At 40.7% G+C, this 17,895-nt stretch overlaps 1 protein-coding gene across 1 annotated transcript in view; it reads left to right on the plus strand.

Annotated features, from left to right (window-relative positions):
- Positions 1-17,895, plus strand: part of rfc2 (replication factor C (activator 1) 2) — a 31,093-nt gene that overhangs the window by 12,722 nt on the left and 476 nt on the right. The window contains exons 3-7 of the mRNA XM_061902826.1: positions 5,429-5,705; positions 10,379-10,484; positions 10,549-10,650; positions 15,337-15,595; positions 17,634-17,894. Coding sequence (XP_061758810.1) covers positions 5,471-5,705; positions 10,379-10,484; positions 10,549-10,650; positions 15,337-15,595; positions 17,634-17,894 — 963 coding nt within the window. The 5' untranslated portion in view covers positions 5,429-5,470. The remainder of the gene's footprint in view (positions 1-5,428; positions 5,706-10,378; positions 10,485-10,548; positions 10,651-15,336; positions 15,596-17,633; position 17,895) is intronic.

Genomic DNA, 17,895 nt, shown 5'->3' on the forward strand with positions numbered 1-17,895 from the left:
TTGGCCAAAAATGTTTATTAACACACAAGGAATCTGACTTGGTATGCTGTGCTCTCTTGTTCAATGTAAAACAATAATTTTAAGAATAAACTCAAAATACAAACAAGTACTTAAATAACTAATATAAGGCATTACTTTATTTATGTGCCTCTTTGAACGGTTTTCCTGGTGGCCATAGTAAAACCCCACCTGTCAAAGTTAAGTCGCCGCTTGAACCCGCCCATTTTGCACTACATCAGATTGAAAATCCTCAACAAGTCACTGCCTATTTGGACTAGCTAGCAACATGCCAGCTTGGCTATGATAATAACGCCATTTGTTGTTTAGGATTGTTTTGTTAGCCACTTTATATTTGATGGGAGTGTACACACCTAAGAGGGCAAAGTCACACTGTCAAGTAAAAAAAACACAGTAGACAACAGGAATGAGGACACAACGAGTGATGGGAGCAAATGCACAGTGGCTTTGAGGCTTGTCGGGTAACAGAAGGGACATTGCCGCAAAGCGCAAAACAATGCATGCATCATTTAGGGGCGGGGCCAAACATGAATACAGTCGGGAACAGCTTTCCGACAAGGTATTTGACTTGGCATGCTGTGCTCTCTTGCTCAATGTAAAACAATTTTAAGAATGAACTAAACATACAAACAAGTACATCAATAACTAATATGTGCAAGGCATTACTTTATTTACGTGCCTCCTTGAACATCATGTCCAAAACTCAATTGACTTTGTAGCGAAGATCAGAGATATAAAGCTGGACAAAAATGAAACTATAGTTTTATACGACGTCACCTCCCTGTCCACCTGTATTCCAACCCAGGATGCAGTAGAGACAGTGAGGCAATGTCTACTAGGTGATCGCACCTTACAGGATGGATCCACACTAAAACCCAGAACAGATTTGCCTTTTGAGAGAACTTTGCATCAACACTACGTACTTTCAAGTCATGTGAACGTTTTACCGACAAAACCATGGTTGTGCCAATAGTAGCAAAGACTTACATGGAGGACATGGAATAGAGAGCTTTCAGCTTTTTTAACAGAACAGCACCAAGTCATTGGTACAGATTTGTAGATGACACATGGGTGAAAAATCAGAAACCAAGAAGTGCAAGCCTTCACTGGGCACATGAACTCAGTGGACAAAAACATCAAATTCACACGTGAGATTGCCAAATACAGTAAGTTGCCTTTTTCGGACTGTGACGTCCACATTGGAGTAAACAGGGGCCTCCATGTTGGGGTTTACCGAAAACCCTCACATAACGATCAATACCTACTTTTGGATTCACACCACAAACTGGGCGTTATCAGAACCCTACAATGCACAGCTGATAATGTTCCTACCAGCTCACAGGCCGAAGAAAAAAGAGCACAGGCAATTGAGAAAAGCCCTCAAAACATGTGGTTACCTCAGCTGGTCATCCTCTTCCAGAAATAACTAGAACAGAGTGGATTAGGAGTAGAAAAAAAAAAAGCGTCAGATGCAAAAATATTGTCATTCTATATTTATCAGGTCTATCTGAGAAACTCAGAAGAATTTTTAACCAACACAACATCCCAGTACACTTCAAACCAGGCATCACCCTGAGACAGAAACTGGTGCACCCTAAAGACCGGACACCTCACATCCACAAAAACAACCCGGTGTATGCTATCCAGTGTAATGATGAATGTACTGATTCATATATCGGGGAAACAAAACAAGCACTAACCCGACGCATAGCAAACTCTTCAGGTCTAGACTCAGCTGTCTACCTGCACTTCAGTGAGAAACAGCACTCCTTTGACAACAACAATGTACAGATTCTGGACAGGTAGGACGGATGGTACGATAAAGGAGTGAGGGAAGCTACTGTATCTATGCCAAGGTTGAAAAACCGTCCCTGAACCGAGGAGGTGGTCTGCGACACCACCTGCCTCCCACATACAACACTGTCCTTTCAACCATTCCTAAAAGACACTGCAATTTAGCCTCCAACAGATAACAGGAATTAGTTCTGTGACCAGAATGCAGTTTGTTTACAACTGAATGGAATGCTTACGCTGGGGACTATTTTGAACTAGTTGTCATCGATCCACTGCCATCGTTCTGCCACACAATACCTCAATGCTGACGAGGGGGAATTACACTTCGACTGTTGTTGGCTTTGACAGTTAGGATTGCTCGTTTACTTTAAAACGGTTGTTTTTCTCACCACGATAGGGCGAAACCATGCTTGCCCAGGCACACCCTCCTGGTTTTTGGAGTATATATTTGCGGTTTTGGCACCAGCCGCTGGACTATATCTGACCAATCAAAGTCTATGAGCACGAACTGATGAAGCCTACTCGGATGAGCGGCGAAACATCTTCCAAGACAAACCAAGCAGTCCAGTTGCGAACGATTGAATGCCCTGAGATGACAATGACCTGGATGAATGAGAACCTTCATAGACATATGTGCAAGGCATTACGTTTACGTGCCTCCTTGAACTAGTGCCCTGGTGACCATGGCAGCTCCACGTGTCAAAGTTAAGTTGCGATTTGAAACCGCCAAGTCACTTCCCATGTGAGCTAGCTGGCAACATGACAGTTGAGCTATGACAATAGGGCCATTTGTGGTTTAGGATTGTGTTGTTAGCTAGTTCATATTTTTTCTTTCATAGGAGTGTACACACCAGGCAAAAAGGGCAGGACAAGTCACACTATCAAATAGAAAACGAACGCTGTGGACACCATGAAAGAGGAACTAATGATGGGGCCAAATTTGCCAAGGTTTCACAGCCTCTTAAGATGAATGGAGGGGCGTTGCCGTTTCTGCGAAGCGCATACACAGACATGCTTCGTTTAGGGGAGGAGCCAAATATGTGAACTTGTGAGACGTTTCAAGTCTTGTTGCCGGCTTATACCACGTAACAGTTTTGGAATGCGTTTTCAGATTTGTCAGAACAGGCAACTCCTAAACCGCCAAAGCTCCAATTGAACATTTGGGCTTTTGAAACTTGTCAGTTCTGGATAGGGAATAAGAATATTTTTTTAAATGCCACAATAATCAAAGAAGATCTACAAACGGAATCCAATCAACAAACCTAATATCCATGTAATGACTATTAAATACGCTTCTTTTAATGTTGACATTGTCAGAACTTTGGTAGCACAATGGTTCGCGCATCCGTCCTTTATTCTACAAGACATGGGTTTGATTCTCGGCAACGTCAGTTCCCAAATGTGTTTATCTCTGACAACATTACGTTTATTAAAGTAACGTATTCTGTATTTATTCTTTTTAACCAGCTCTCAGAAATCCATAGCTGGATGATGAAAAGATATTGTCAGAAAGAAAAAATAATTTCCTAAACCTAAAAATAAAAATCTCCTCTGTTCCATACATCCTTGTCCAAGTTACATTTTATTGTCATCGTCCTCAAGATGACAGAAAGACATGATAAAACCTGCCATATATGATTCTTCCATGTTGGCAAAATACAAACACACTATATATATATATATATATATATATATATATATATATATATATAATCTGTTTGTGTATATATGTATATATATAATCTGTTTGTGTATATATGTATATATATCAGGGGTCGGCAACCCGCGGCTCTTGGATCACTCAGATGTGGCTCAGTTGCATACTTACCGACCCCCCCACCCCATTTTACCAGGAGGTTTTCCAAATTTCATTGTCTCTCCCAGAGATCTCCCCAGGATATCATTTTCAGACTTTCACCCATACACGATATTAAGGCCGTGCCGGTGAAGGCAATGCCTTAAACGTCTTCTCGACCATGTCGTAGCGTACACTTTATTTCTATGCTATCTGAGTGCCGGCCGACCACATCTACTGTGTGGCTGCTGACTCCGGCCTCAATATAATGTACTAAATCTCCTCTGTTCCGTACATCCTTGTCCAAGTTACATTATATTGTCATCTTCCTCAAGTTGACAGGGCGGGGGCTCAATTATACACCCCCGCTAGCACCAACACCCCCCGCCCCCCTCCGTGCGTCGGTTGAGGTGGGCGGGGTTTGGTGCTAGCGGGGGTGTACAATTGAGCCCGGAAGAGTTAGGGATGCATAGTATTCTGGGCATTTGTTATGTTGCGTTTATAATGTGTTGCAGTGCAGATGTTCTCCCGAAATGTGTTTGTCATTCTTGTTTGGTGTGGGTTCACAGTGTGGCGCATATTTGTAAGAGATTTAAAGTTGTTTATATCACAACCCTCAGTGTAACCTGTGTGGCTGTTGAGTAAGTACGCCTTGGAGTCACTTGTGTGTGTCTGCCGAAGCGTGCGAATGTTTTGGTAAGCTACTTGTTACGGTTGTGGAGGGCGTTAAACGCATTGTCATCATAGCACGTCCTTATTATTGTTGTTTGGGTGAAAAACAGCAGATAGTCGAGAGAATGTTTGCTCTGAAACTCGGTAGTCTCCCGGAAAAATTAGATGGTTGGCAAATGTGATGTTGTCAAGCAGAATTCAAATAAAACCCGCACTTATATTACATTTTCATATTAAGGTGCGGGCTGCGTGTCTGAGACGCCTGGTTAATACTATAGAACAAAGCAAAACAAAACTTTGTACGCTGTTATCTCATTTTAAATTTCAAGATTTTTGTGGCTCCCATTGTTTTCTTTATTTTGTGAAACGGGTCAAAATGGCTCTTTGAGTGCCGACCCCTGATATGGATCCATCCATCCATCCATCCATTCTACCGCTTGTCCCTTTTGGGGCTGGTGGGGGGCGTTGGAGCCTATCAGCTACATTCGGGCGGAAGGTTGGTTGTAATTATACATTGGACCAGCAGGTGGAGTCTTGTGCCGAAACAAGTATTGAAGTCCCGTTTTCTCAAAAAAACCCTCTAAAAATAATTACCTATTTAACCATTTTCCCACACTCACCTGGTCCAACTTTCAACCCACTTATCCATAACCCCCTGTAGCCCTTAAAACCTATAATATAACCCCGTTCTCTTCAAAAACTCTTATAGTGCCGTCACAACGCATGCGCCGTGGTGTCTTCTTCTTGGGAGCGAATACATCGCCATACACAGGCTGGCTTTTGTAATTTAAAAACGTTTGAGTCGTTTTTCTGGTGTTTTCTTTAGCGTGAACGCATTTGCGTCCTAATATGATCCCGAAAACTCTTCTAAAAAAAGTTTCGTTATGAAAGGGCGTCAGAGTTGCCAGTTTTGTTTACTTGGTATGAGGTGAAAATAGTCGCGCATGCGTAGTCCCGGTCGCCCTGCCGGAAACTGATTTAAAAAATATATATATAGAACACAAATAAAGCCACTACTTTTTTTTGTTTTTTCATGTCCAAACACAGGAGTATATTTTTTTTTACTCACTTTATTTTATTTCCACGAGTTATTTCCCAGCGTCCACTTTTAATGACGTAGCTTCCCGCCACTTTTGTGACAACCAATAGCGAGCCTCCTTCCTGAGACGCGGTTCATGTCACTTTGCCGTCATGGACGTCGAGATGTTGGAGGCGCCCACCGAGAAAACAGCCACAGAAGGCGGACTCAAGCCGAGTCCGGAGGCCGGGGAGAGCTCCGGAACCAAGGGCTCCAGTTCCTACGAGCTTCCCTGGGTGGAGAAGTACAGGCCGCTGAAGCTGAACGAGATTGTGGGCAACGAAGACACTGTTAGCCGCCTGGAGGTGTTTGCCAGGGAGGGAAACGTCCCAAATATCATCATAGCAGGTTAGCGTGGACTAAAAACTCTTTCGCTTTTGATACTTTTTTTGTTTCAATAAGTTATATGTCATCCCAAAGTTAATAGAAGAGTACAAACATGTTATGAAACTTTTCCGCCCAAAGTATCACCATTATGCCCAACATTAAAGGCCTACTGAAATGAGATTTTCTTCTTTAAACGGGGATAGCAGGTCCATTCTATGTGTCATACTTTAGCATTTCGAGGTATTGCCATATTTTTGCTGAAAGGATTTAGTAGAGAACATCGATGATAAAGTTCGCCACTTTTAGTTGCTAATAAAAAAAGCCTTGCCTATACCGGAAGTAGCAGACTATGTGCGCGTGAAGTCACGGGTTGTGGAGCTCCTCCTATCCGCACATTGTTTACAATCATGTTCACCAGTAGCAAGAGCGATTCGGACCGAGAAAGGGACGATTTCCCCATTAATTGGAGCAAGGATGAAAGATTTGTGGATGAGGATAGTGAGAGTGAAGGACTAGAAGAAAAAAAGACGAGGGCAGGTGGAGCGATTCAAATGTAATTAGACACATTTAGTAGGATAATTCTGAAAAATCCCTTATCTGCTTAGTGTGTCACTAGTATTTAAGTGAGATTATAAAGTCATACCTGAAAGTCGGAGGGGTGTGGTGACCGCCAGTGTCTCTGAGGGAAGCCATGGAGGAGCCAAGAAAGTTGCAGCTGCCTCTTTGACAGCTGCAGGAAGAACGACACAAGCTACGCTCATGTTTTACAGCAAGAGCCGACTTATTACCACAATTTTCTCACCAAAACCTGGCGGTTGACATGTGGTAGAGAAATATTCGCTTGACCGCTTTGTTCAATATTAAAGCTTCACAACAAACAAGGAAACTCTGGCTGTGTTTGTGTTGCTACAGCTGGCTGAAATACACCACCTTCCACCAACAGCATTCTTCTCTGTTGTCTCCATTATCAATTGAACAAATTGCAAAAGTTTCAGCAACTCAGTTGTCCAGAATACTGTGTAATTATGCGATTAAATCGGACGACTTTTAGCCGTGAGTGGTGCTGGGATAAAATTTCCGCTACAACCAATAACGTCACAAGCACGCGTCAACTTAAGCGTCATCATTCCGCGACGTTTTCAACAGGACACTTCGCGGGAAATTTAAAATTGCAATTTAGTAAACTAAACCGGTCGTATTGGCATGTGTTGCAATGTTAACATTTTATTATTGATATATAAACTATCAGACTGCGTGTTGGGTTTCAGTAGGCCTTTAAAACACAGTAGCGCACTAGGCCTAAGTATTCATTAAAAAAACAGGGCAGATATTTTATTAACCATTATCTTTAATATTTTGGGCAGCACAGTGAAAGATGGGGTTAGTGCGTCTGCCTCACAATACGAAGGTCGTGAGTAGTCAGGGTTCAATCCCGGGCTCAGGATCTTTCTGTGTGGAGTTTGCATGTTCTCCCCGTGACTGCGTGGGTTCCCTCTGGGTACTCCGGCTTCCTCCCACCTAAAAAGACATGCACCTGGGGATAAGTCTGATTGGCAACACTAAATTGGCCCTTGAGTGTGAATGTTGTCTGTCTATCTGTGTTGGCCCTGCGATGAGGTGGCGACTTGTCCAGGGTGTACACCGCCTTCCGCCAGATTGTTGCTGAGCTAGGCACTAGCGACCCCAAAGGGAATAAGCGGTAGAAAATCAATCAATCATTGTTTATTTGTATAGCCCTAAATCACAAGTGTCTCAAAGTGCTGCACAAACCACGACATCCTCGGTAGAGCCCGCATAAGGGCAAGGAAAAACTCACCCCCAGTGGGACGTCGACAACGATGACTATGAGAAACCTTGGAGAGGACCGCATTTGTGGGCAACCCCCCCGACCCCCCACGGGACCGAAAGCAATGTATGTCAAGCGGATCTAACATGATATTGTGAAAGTCCAATCCAGAGTGGATCTAACATAACCGTGAGAATCCAGACCAAAGTGGATACAATATAGTAGCGAGAGTCCCGTCCAAAGCTGAGCCAGCAGGAAACCATCCCAAGCACAGGCGGATCAGCAGCGCAGAGATGTCCCCAACTGATACACAGGCGAGCGGTCCATCCTGGGTCCCGACTGTGGACAGCCAGTACTTCATCCATGGCCGGACTTTACCCTCTCCACAAGGGAAGGGGGGACTTAGGAGAAAAAGAAAAGAAACGGCAGATCAACTGGTCTAAAAGGGGGGGGCTATATAACGGCTGGAGTATACAAATGAGTTTTAAGGTGAGACTTAAATGCTTCTACTGAGGTAGCATCTCGTACTGTTACCGGGAGGGCATTCCAGAGTACTGGAGCCCGAACGGAAAACGCTCTATAGTCCGCAGACTTTTGTTGGGCTCTGGGAATCACTAATAAGCCGGAGTCCTTTGTTAGCAGATATCTTGCCGAGACATATGGTACAATACAATCGTCAAGAACCCAGACCATCCATGGATGGATTTTAGGTCATTGTACCCTTACACTGTTCAAACACGGTGTTTTCATCCTTTTTTAAGTGATTCTTTGGCATACTACTAAATGGAGCCCACTACCAGTGGTACACTTACTATCATATGAGCAGTGGCGGGCCATACGTTTCCCACCCAGGCCTTCAGTGATGTCCGACTTCAATGATTACCTCTCTAAATACTAGGGGTGTGAGGAAAAAACGATTCGAATATGAATCGCGATTCTCACGTTGTGCGATTCAGAATCAATTCTCAATTTTAAAAAAATCAATTTATTTTATTGATTTATTTTTTTATTTTATATATTTTTTTAAATCAATCCAACAAAACAATACACAGCAATACCATAACAATGCAATCCAATTCCAAAACCAAACCTGACCCAGCAAGACTCAGAACTGCAATAAACAGAGCAATTGAAAGGAGACACAAACACGACACAGAACAAACCAAAAGTAGTGAAACAAAAATGAATATTATTAACAACAGTATCAATATTAGTTATAATTTCAGCATAGCAGTGATTAAAAATCCATCAACATTATCATTAGACATTTATAAAAATTAAAAAAATGAACAATAGTGTCACAGTGGCTTACACTTGCATCGCATCTCATAAGCTTGACAACACACTGTGTCCAATGTTTTCACAAAGCTAAAATAAGTCATATTTTTGGTTCGTTTAATAGTTAAAACAAATTTACATCATTGCAATCAGTTGATAAAACATTGTCCTTTACAATTATAAAATCTTTTTACAAAAATCTCCTACTCTGCTTGCATGTCAGCAGACTGGGGTAGATCCTGCTGAAATCCCATGTATTGAATGAACAGAGAATCCTTTTAAATCGGGAAAAAAATCGTTTTTGAATCGAGAATTGTGTTGAATTAAAAAAAAAATTGATTTTGGAATCAGGACCCCAAGAATTGATATTGAATCGAATCGTGGGACACCCAAAGATTCGCAGTCCTATTAAATACCATAATTTATGTCCCCACTTGACCATCGCTGGAGAAATACTATGCAGAAACACATTTACACACCACTGGGCATTGAATCACCCCCAACTGTGTACATAACTGGTTATTTTCTGTCGCATTTAAAAATCAATAAACCCGCATCAGCAATTAAAACATATCTGGTACTGTGAAAATTAAAATGGCAAAAAAAAACATATTATACATGAAAAAATAAAGAAATAAAATATCTGAACTCACAATCTGCTTCTGGGGTTGACTGACATTGTCTCACAAGATGTAGTTTCTCTTTAAATATCCATTGATCCATTTTCTACCGCTTGTCCCTTTTGGGGTGGCGGCGGGTGCTGGAGCCTATCTCAGCTGCACTCGGGCGGTAGGCCGGGTACACCCTGGACAAGTCGCCACCTTATCGCAGGGCCAACACAGACAACATTCACACACTAGGGACCATTTAGTATTTGCCAAACAACCTATCCCCAGGTGCATGTCTTTGGAGGTGGGAGGAAGCCGGAGTACCCGGAGGGAACCCACGCAGTCACAGGGAGAACATGCAAACTCCACACAGAAAGATCCCGAGCCCCGGGATTGAACCCAGGAACTTTGCAGTGTGAGGCACATACACTCACTCCTGTGCCATCCTTCTTGAAAATGGCCTTGCAAATATATGTGATGTCTTGTCTAATCATAAAAGATGCTGACGAGGCGTGTTGGCTGACTTCTTAAAGTTTACTCCACAAGGTGCTCATCAAAAAACATCCCGCTGCCGGCACGCCTATATGCGGCTACTGTACTACCGTGGCATGCTGGGTAATGGGGTTTTTGTGTTACCTAGCTCATAACATCACTATATATCTGCCTTAGGCCATCTAGAAGGACTTACTGACAACAACGCGTGATCTGATTGACTATCGCAACTGCCTGTTCAGATACGTACATTGTTAATTCTGAAAGCTTAGAGCAGATTTGGTACAGCATGGCAACATAAGCTTGCTGAATTCTGATTGGATAAAAACCTAAAAAAACAGCGCTGGAAGGAGCATAATATGACATAAAGAGGATATGATTACTTTTAGATATATGGGGAATGTAAATAAAGAAATACTTTCATCTTTAATTATGATTATGATTTCTTGTTATGTTAGAGAAGGCCTTGCTGGCCCTGACATTTGAGAATCACTACTGTATGACCCACACAAGTCTCACCTGTGGCCCAGGTCCCCCTGGAACCGGAAAGACCACCAGCATCCTATGTTTGGCTCGAGCACTGCTGGGGGCTTCCATGAAGGACGCCGTGCTGGAGCTCAACGCCTCAAACGAGAGGTGAGCAAGGATACAGTTTTATCCGTTTATTTTTTGGTCAACCTTGTTTTTACGGCGTCTGCAGGGGAATCGACGTGGTGAGGAACAAGATCAAGATGTTTGCTCAGCAGAAAGTCACGCTACCCAAAGGACGACACAAGGTCATCATCCTGGATGAAGCAGACAGGTATGGTGATTTGAAAAAAAGAGGATGTGGCATTCATTTGGAGAGGCAGTTATTTATAGGCCTGGGCCAATCATTTTGCAGGACGATACAGGTGGAAGTAGAAATATTTGAATATCGTGTAAAAATCCATTCATGCAAGCAATTCAACTTGAAATGTGATATAAAGTCATTACATGTAAAGTGACATATGTTAACCTAGGGCTGGGCGATATGGCCTTTTTTAAATATCTCAATATTTTTAGGCCATGTCACGATATACGATATACTTTATTTTTCGGAGTATAAGTCGCCCCGAAGTATAAGTCGCACCTGCCAAAAATGCATAATAAAGAAGGAAAAAAACATGTATATAAGTCGCATTTTTGGAGGAAATTTATTTGATAAAACCCAACACCAAGAGTAGACATTTGGAAGGCAGTTTAAAATAAATGAAGAATAGTGAACAACAGGCTGAATAAGTGTACGTTATATGACGCGTAAATAACCAACTGAGAAAGTGCCTGGTATGTTAACCTAACATATTATGGTAAGAGTCATTCAAATAACTACAACATATAGAACATGCTATACGTTTACCAAACAATCTTCATCCATCCATCCTTTTTCTACCGCTTATTCCCTTTCGGGGTCGCGGGGGGCGCTGGCGCCTATCTCAGCTACAATCAATCTGTCACTCCTAATTGCTAAATCCCATTAAATCTGGTAAGAGTCATTCAAATAACTACAACATATAGAACATGCTATACGTTTACCAAACAATCTGTCACTCCTAATTGCTAAATCCCATGAAATCTTATATGTTTAGTCTCTTACGTGAATGAGCTAAATAATATTATTTGATATTTTACGGTAATATGTTAATAATTTCACAAATAAGTCGCTCCTGAGTATGTCGCACCCCCGGCAAAAAAACCTGCGTCTTATAGTCCGAAAAATACGTTGTTTTTTTCGCGGTATGTTTGCCTTAGCCTTGAATGAACACTTGATGCATATAATCACAACAGTATGATGATTCTATGTGTCTACATTAAAACATTCTTGTTCATACTGCATTAATATATGCTCAGTTTAAACCTTCATGCAGAGGGAAATCAAAACTAAGTCAATAGACCAAAACTGTATTTATTAAACAGTTATCAAGCAGTGGCACAAAAATTCATGTCATTTCAAAACAGAAAGTGCAAGACTGTCAGAGACTTTTTAAAACAAGCTGTTAGTGCACTTTTGTGCATGATGTCACTAAGATGACATATCAAAACACTCAATTAAAGTGTACTTTTTGTAAAGAACGCCACTACAATAGTTTAAAACAAATAAAATTCACTTTTGTGCATGATGTCACACAAGATATTTAGAAAAACTGTCAAATAAAAATGAGCTGCATAATAGGAAATCCAATAGTGTACGTCCTTTGCTATGTGGTAGGTTCCTGCGGACGTAAATCTCCTGTTGTGAACTATTTTTTTCATACGGTGTTGATGTGGAAATGGTTGCCTCGGCATTTTGTTGGTGTCGCACCGATTGGAGATGTTGATATGTAAGCAGTTAATTTTCTAGCGCAGTGGTTCTCAAATGGGGGTACGCGTACTCCTGGGGATACTTGAAGGTGTGCCAAGGGGTACGTAAGATTTTTTTAAAAATATTGTAAACATAGCAACAATTCAAAAATCGTTTATAAATATATTTATTGAATAATACTTCAACAAAATATGAATTTAGGTTGCAATATTCAGTGTTGACAGATGGATATTTTGTGGACATGTTCCATAAATATTGATGTTAAAGATTTTTTTTTTTTTGTGAAGAAATGTTTAGAATTAAGTTCATGAATCCAGATGGATCTCTGTTACAATCCCCAAAGAGGGCACTTTAAGTTGATGATTACTTCTATGTGTAGAAATCTTTATTTATAATTGAATCACTTGTTTATTTTTCAACAAGTTTTTAGTCATTTATATATCTTTTTTTCCAAATAGTTCAAGAAAGACCACTACAAATGAGCAATATTTTGCACTGTTATACAATTTAATAAATCAGAAACTGATGACATAGTGCTGTACTTTACATCGTTATCTCTTTTTTTCAAACAAAAATACTTTGCTCTGATTAGGGGGTACTTGAATTAAAAAAAATGTTCACAGGGGGTTCATCACTGAAAAAAAGTTGAGAACCACTGCTCTAACGGGTGACTTTTTAAATGATGCTACATATTAGCAGTAATGCTACTTTTTTGTAGCAACGCTTTCGCCCCACACTTGACAAATTGCGGTTGTCTGTTCGACACATTCCCGCTTGAAGCCAAACCACCGCCAGACGATGGACCCCCTGCTATTTTTCTTGGGATTTAATCATTCCTTCATTTGTTACCAGATCCGCACCTTCTTTCTTTCGTATTACCTCTCGCACCACAGCTAATGTTACCCATGTTGTTACCTCTCTGCTCCGCGAGAGCATGTACGTATGTGACGTATGTTAGGTGCGCTTGTTTAAGTCTCTGTGAGAAGGAGTGACATGAAAGAGTGAGAAGAGCCTGCAGCTAAAAGCAACTGTGTGAGAACGTATACTCGAATATCACGATATAGTCATTTTGTATATCGCAAAGAGACAAACCCGCGATATATCGAGTATATCGATATTTTGCCCAGCCCTATGTCAACCTTTCTTTGGTACAATTTGGATGATAATTTTTTACAGTTATTGAAAACTCAAAATGTTCTGAATTTTTTAATTGGGGTTTTCATAAACTGGAAGCCATAACCACCAGAACCGTATTAAAATCTTGAAATATCTTGACTTTCATGTTCTGAGCCTATGTCATATATTACTTCCATCTTCTATATCTAATGGGTTAAACAAACATGTGCACGATATTAAAAAAATTTGGGCAGCGTGTTGGCCTACAAAATTTTGCCGGCAAACCATATTGTCAGCATTATTTTAAGACCAATATAATAACCATTATATATGATAATAATAATGCAAGTATTCCTTTCAAAACGCATTAAAAGTACCATATTCTTTGGACCATTGGGCGCATCTGATTAAAAGGTGCACTGCCAATGAATTCAGGAATTTTTTCATACAAAAGGCGCATTAAAGGGGTCATATAATGATTTTTTCCTAACTGTAAAAAACTTCCTTGTGGTCTACATAACATAATGGTGGTTCTTTGGTCACAATGTTGCATATATGATGTTTTACAGACCATCTTCCAAACGCTTTTTCACAGTATCTTCAGGATGTGCCGTTTTTGTGGGCGGTCTTCTTTACATGGTTCACCTTCGACGGCGTCTTCTCCCCGTCATCTTTGTTGCAGCGGTGTAGCGTGCAAGGACGGGAGTGGAAGAAGTGTCAAAAGATGGCGCTAACTGTTTTAATGACATTCAGATTTTACTTCAATCAATAACCGGGCAGCATCCCCTCCCGTGAAAAAACGTCCGACCGGAACTCTCTAATAACTAAAGTTCCTTGGGTGAATAATGTGAACTCACTACACATGTTTTAGCACTTTCATGGCGAGTTTACTGATATATATAAATAAGTACTTTACACTACTTCATATTAGAAATGGCAACAGCGGAGGATGAATGTCCCATAACAAGAAGATGGAGAAAAAGAAGAAGCTTATCGTCTACAGTTTCGGTGTGGACAATAAAGGCAGACTCGCACAAATTTTCCGGACTTATGCAGATCCCAAATACAGATCAGCAGGTACCAGAAGGTAAAAAAAGTTGGTTTTGCATATTATTGTGAAACAAAACGCCAGATATGTCTTACCTTATAGACACACACAATCCATAATGATACTTGTATGTGGAAGCACAGTACAATCCATCAAGCGGTGTGGCTTCATACCTAACCAAAGTCGTACTGAAACATTTTGATAGATTTTTGAACGCCGTGTGCTACGTGCTATATTTTCAATGGAACATATAAAATGTTGGTGTTTATTGGAGTCATATTGCAGTCTACACATATCTCTTATGTGTGACTGCCATCTACTGGTCACACATATCATTTCACCATGTACCAAAAAAACAGTCGGTATCCACAAACAGAATTATTCTGTACATTAGGCGTATCTGGTTCTAAGGCGCACTGTCGAGTTTTGAGGAAAAAAAATATTTTAAGTGCGCCTGGAAAAAATGTTAACTTATTTATTTATGTATTTTAAATGTTATTACTTATGGAGTATATTGTGAATAAATTGAGAACCGGAAGTGAACAAAAGTCTTAGCAACTACTATTTAAAGGAAAAGGAGTAGGAATAAACACACTGCTGGTTCCTACTCCTTTTCCAACATTTTGAATAGAGAAATTGGAAATTGTGATGTACAATGTTGTATGCATGCATGTTCCAAATAAACTCAACTTAACTGCTAATACTAACACTATACTGCTAGCACAGCAGTTATTTGCTTTTATAAACAGCAGAAAGGGACATTTTTATCTACATCTTCTCAAATATTACGTCTGCTTATTTCCCCTCCACAATGTTTGTGGTTGCCTTTACTGAGTAGTAGTACTGACAAGCTCCGCCCCTTTAAGGACCCTTCCAGAGTGTGTGGTAGCCCGACAAATAGTGCCAAAAAGGTGGCGATGCTCCGTAGTTTTGGCAAACACCAGGGTTTGAAAAGAGGACCAACCAGTGTTGTTTGTAAAGTCGCGTGTCCTCCTCCCCTCCAGCATGACAGACGGAGCTCAGCAGGCGCTCCGGAGGATCATGGAAATCTACTCCAAGACGACCCGCTTCGCCCTGGCCTGCAACGCCTCGGACAAAATCATCGAGCCCATCCAGTCGCGATGTGCCGTGCTGCGCTACTCCAAGCTGACGGACGGCCAGATCCTGGCCCGGCTGCAGGACGTGGTGGAGAAAGAGCGTCTGTCCGTGTCGGATGACGGCCTGGAGGCCATCATCTTCACGGCACAGGGGGACATGCGACAGGTGAGGACGGTCGCCGTTAGGGTCACTGTGCTGGAGCTTAGTCCAGCTGACCACAAACATTCACACCTATGGTAGAAGATGCTGGACAATTAACCAAACTTCCAGGCCCAGTTTGCTTTCTCATGATCATTAAAATGTTATAATGGGAAAAAAACAATCAGTTGGCCAAGCAGCGTGCATGCAAATTCCTGAGCTTGCAACGTGTGAGTCAACGTTTAGACCATGTCTACTAGAAGTTTGGGATCTCACCATGGTTGTTATTTTGATTTGGGAAAGCGCCAGTGTGCCAAAACAATAATCACTAAACTCAACAAAATAAGTAAGGCATTTCCATGTTAGCATAACTGTAGATTGATTGATTGAGACTTTTATTAGTAGATTGCACAGTACAGTACATATTCCGTACAACTGAACACTAAATGGTAACACCCAAATAAGTTTTTCAACTTGTTTAAGTCGGGGTCCACGCTAATCATTTCATGGTACAAATAGTGTCTATTAAACGGAAACCACTCTTAAAAGCAGAATATCATGCAAATTCCGAAATGTGAGTGAAATGTTGTCATTTTGAGGGGAAGGAACATTTGTTTAGGACAGTGGTTCTCAAATGGGGGTAAGCTTACCCCTGGGGGTACTTGAAGGTGTGCCAAGGGATACGTGAGATTTTAAAAAAAATATTCTAAAAATAGCAACAATTCAAAAATCCTTTATAAATATATTTATTGAATAATACTTCAACAAAATATGAATGTAAGTTCCTAATCTGTGAAAAAAATACAACAATGACAATTGGACAATTTGACAATTCAGTGTTGACAGTTAGATTTTTTTTGGGGACATGTTCCAAAAATATTGATGTTGAAGTTTTTTTTTTTTTATGAATACATTTTTAGAATTAAGTTGATGGATCTGTATTACAATCCTCAAAGAGGGCACTTTAAGTTGATGATTACTTCTATGTGTAGAAATCTTTGTTTATAATTGAATCACTTGTTAATTTTTCAACAAGTTTGTAGTTATTTTTATATCTTTTTTTTCCAAATAGTTCAAGAAAGATCACTACAAATGAGGAATATTTTGCACTATTATACAATTTAATAAATCAGAAACTGATGACATAGTGCTGTATTTTACTTCTTTATCTCTTTTTTTCAACCAAAAATGCTTTGCTCTGATTAGGTGGTACTTGATTTAAAAAAATGTTCACATCACTGAAAAAAGGTTGAAAATCACTGGTTTAGGAAAATGTGTGCAGTAGCGCTAATTCATCCTTGGAACACGCCCTGAACTAAACCATGTCGAGACGGCCGCTTGAAACGGCAACTAAGATACGGACGCTAAAGCTAGCAAGAACAATGCACAAAATTCCAGCACATATCATCTGCTTGTCTTGTTGTGAACGACATCATTGATGTAAGATCATAGTACAAGCAGGATACTTGAGATTTTTATGTTTTCTATCTGCCTTCTAACTCGTCACGCTTCGAGCTGCAGCCCCTTTCACAACATTAGCGCCGTGTTGCAAAAAAGTACCTTACACAAGCATTCTGTACTTAAAGCACTTATTGATACATTTATAAAAGTATGCATTGACTTAAAACATTGGTCAAAATACTCCCAAGATGAATTGCACCAATAAATGTAATGATTTTTTGCATTTTATTACATTTTATTTGTGACGCAAATAGCACACTGTGGTGGTAAAATACGTCTATAAGGTAAAAAAAAAAAAAAAAATGAAACCGAATGGAAAAACAGAATATTGTTTTATTATATTGCTATTGTTACTATATTTTTGGAACGTGTTTGTTACTAATGTATATCTGTTGTTTTTTGAACGATATTTAGAGTTGAGCTTTATTGGTAAAAAAAATTAATGAATAATCGTGGTATCAATAAAAATAATCACGATTATTATTTCTGCCCTATTGGTCCAGCCCTAACCTGTGGACAATTAAAGTCCGTAGTTAAGAGACAGACGTACAAACATCGACACCAACTCGCTGCATTTCTTCTTTCCCTGTTTTTGCGAGCGCAGGCTCTCAACAACTTGCAGTCCACCAACTCGGGCTTCGGCTACGTCAACAGCGAGAACGTGTTCAAGGTGTGCGACGAGCCGCACCCACTGCTGGTGAAAGGCATGCTGGGACACTGTGTGGACGGCAACGTGGACGAGGCGTACCGGGTGGTGGAGCAGCTGTGGGCGCTGGGCTACTCGCCGGTGGACATCATCGGGAACATCTTCAGGGTGTGCAAGACCTTCCAGATGGCCGAGTACCTCAAGCTGGAGTTCATCAAGG

Source organism: Nerophis ophidion, linkage group LG06 (genome assembly GCF_033978795.1).
Source record: "Nerophis ophidion isolate RoL-2023_Sa linkage group LG06, RoL_Noph_v1.0, whole genome shotgun sequence".
Taxonomy (NCBI): Eukaryota; Metazoa; Chordata; class Actinopteri; order Syngnathiformes; family Syngnathidae; genus Nerophis; species Nerophis ophidion.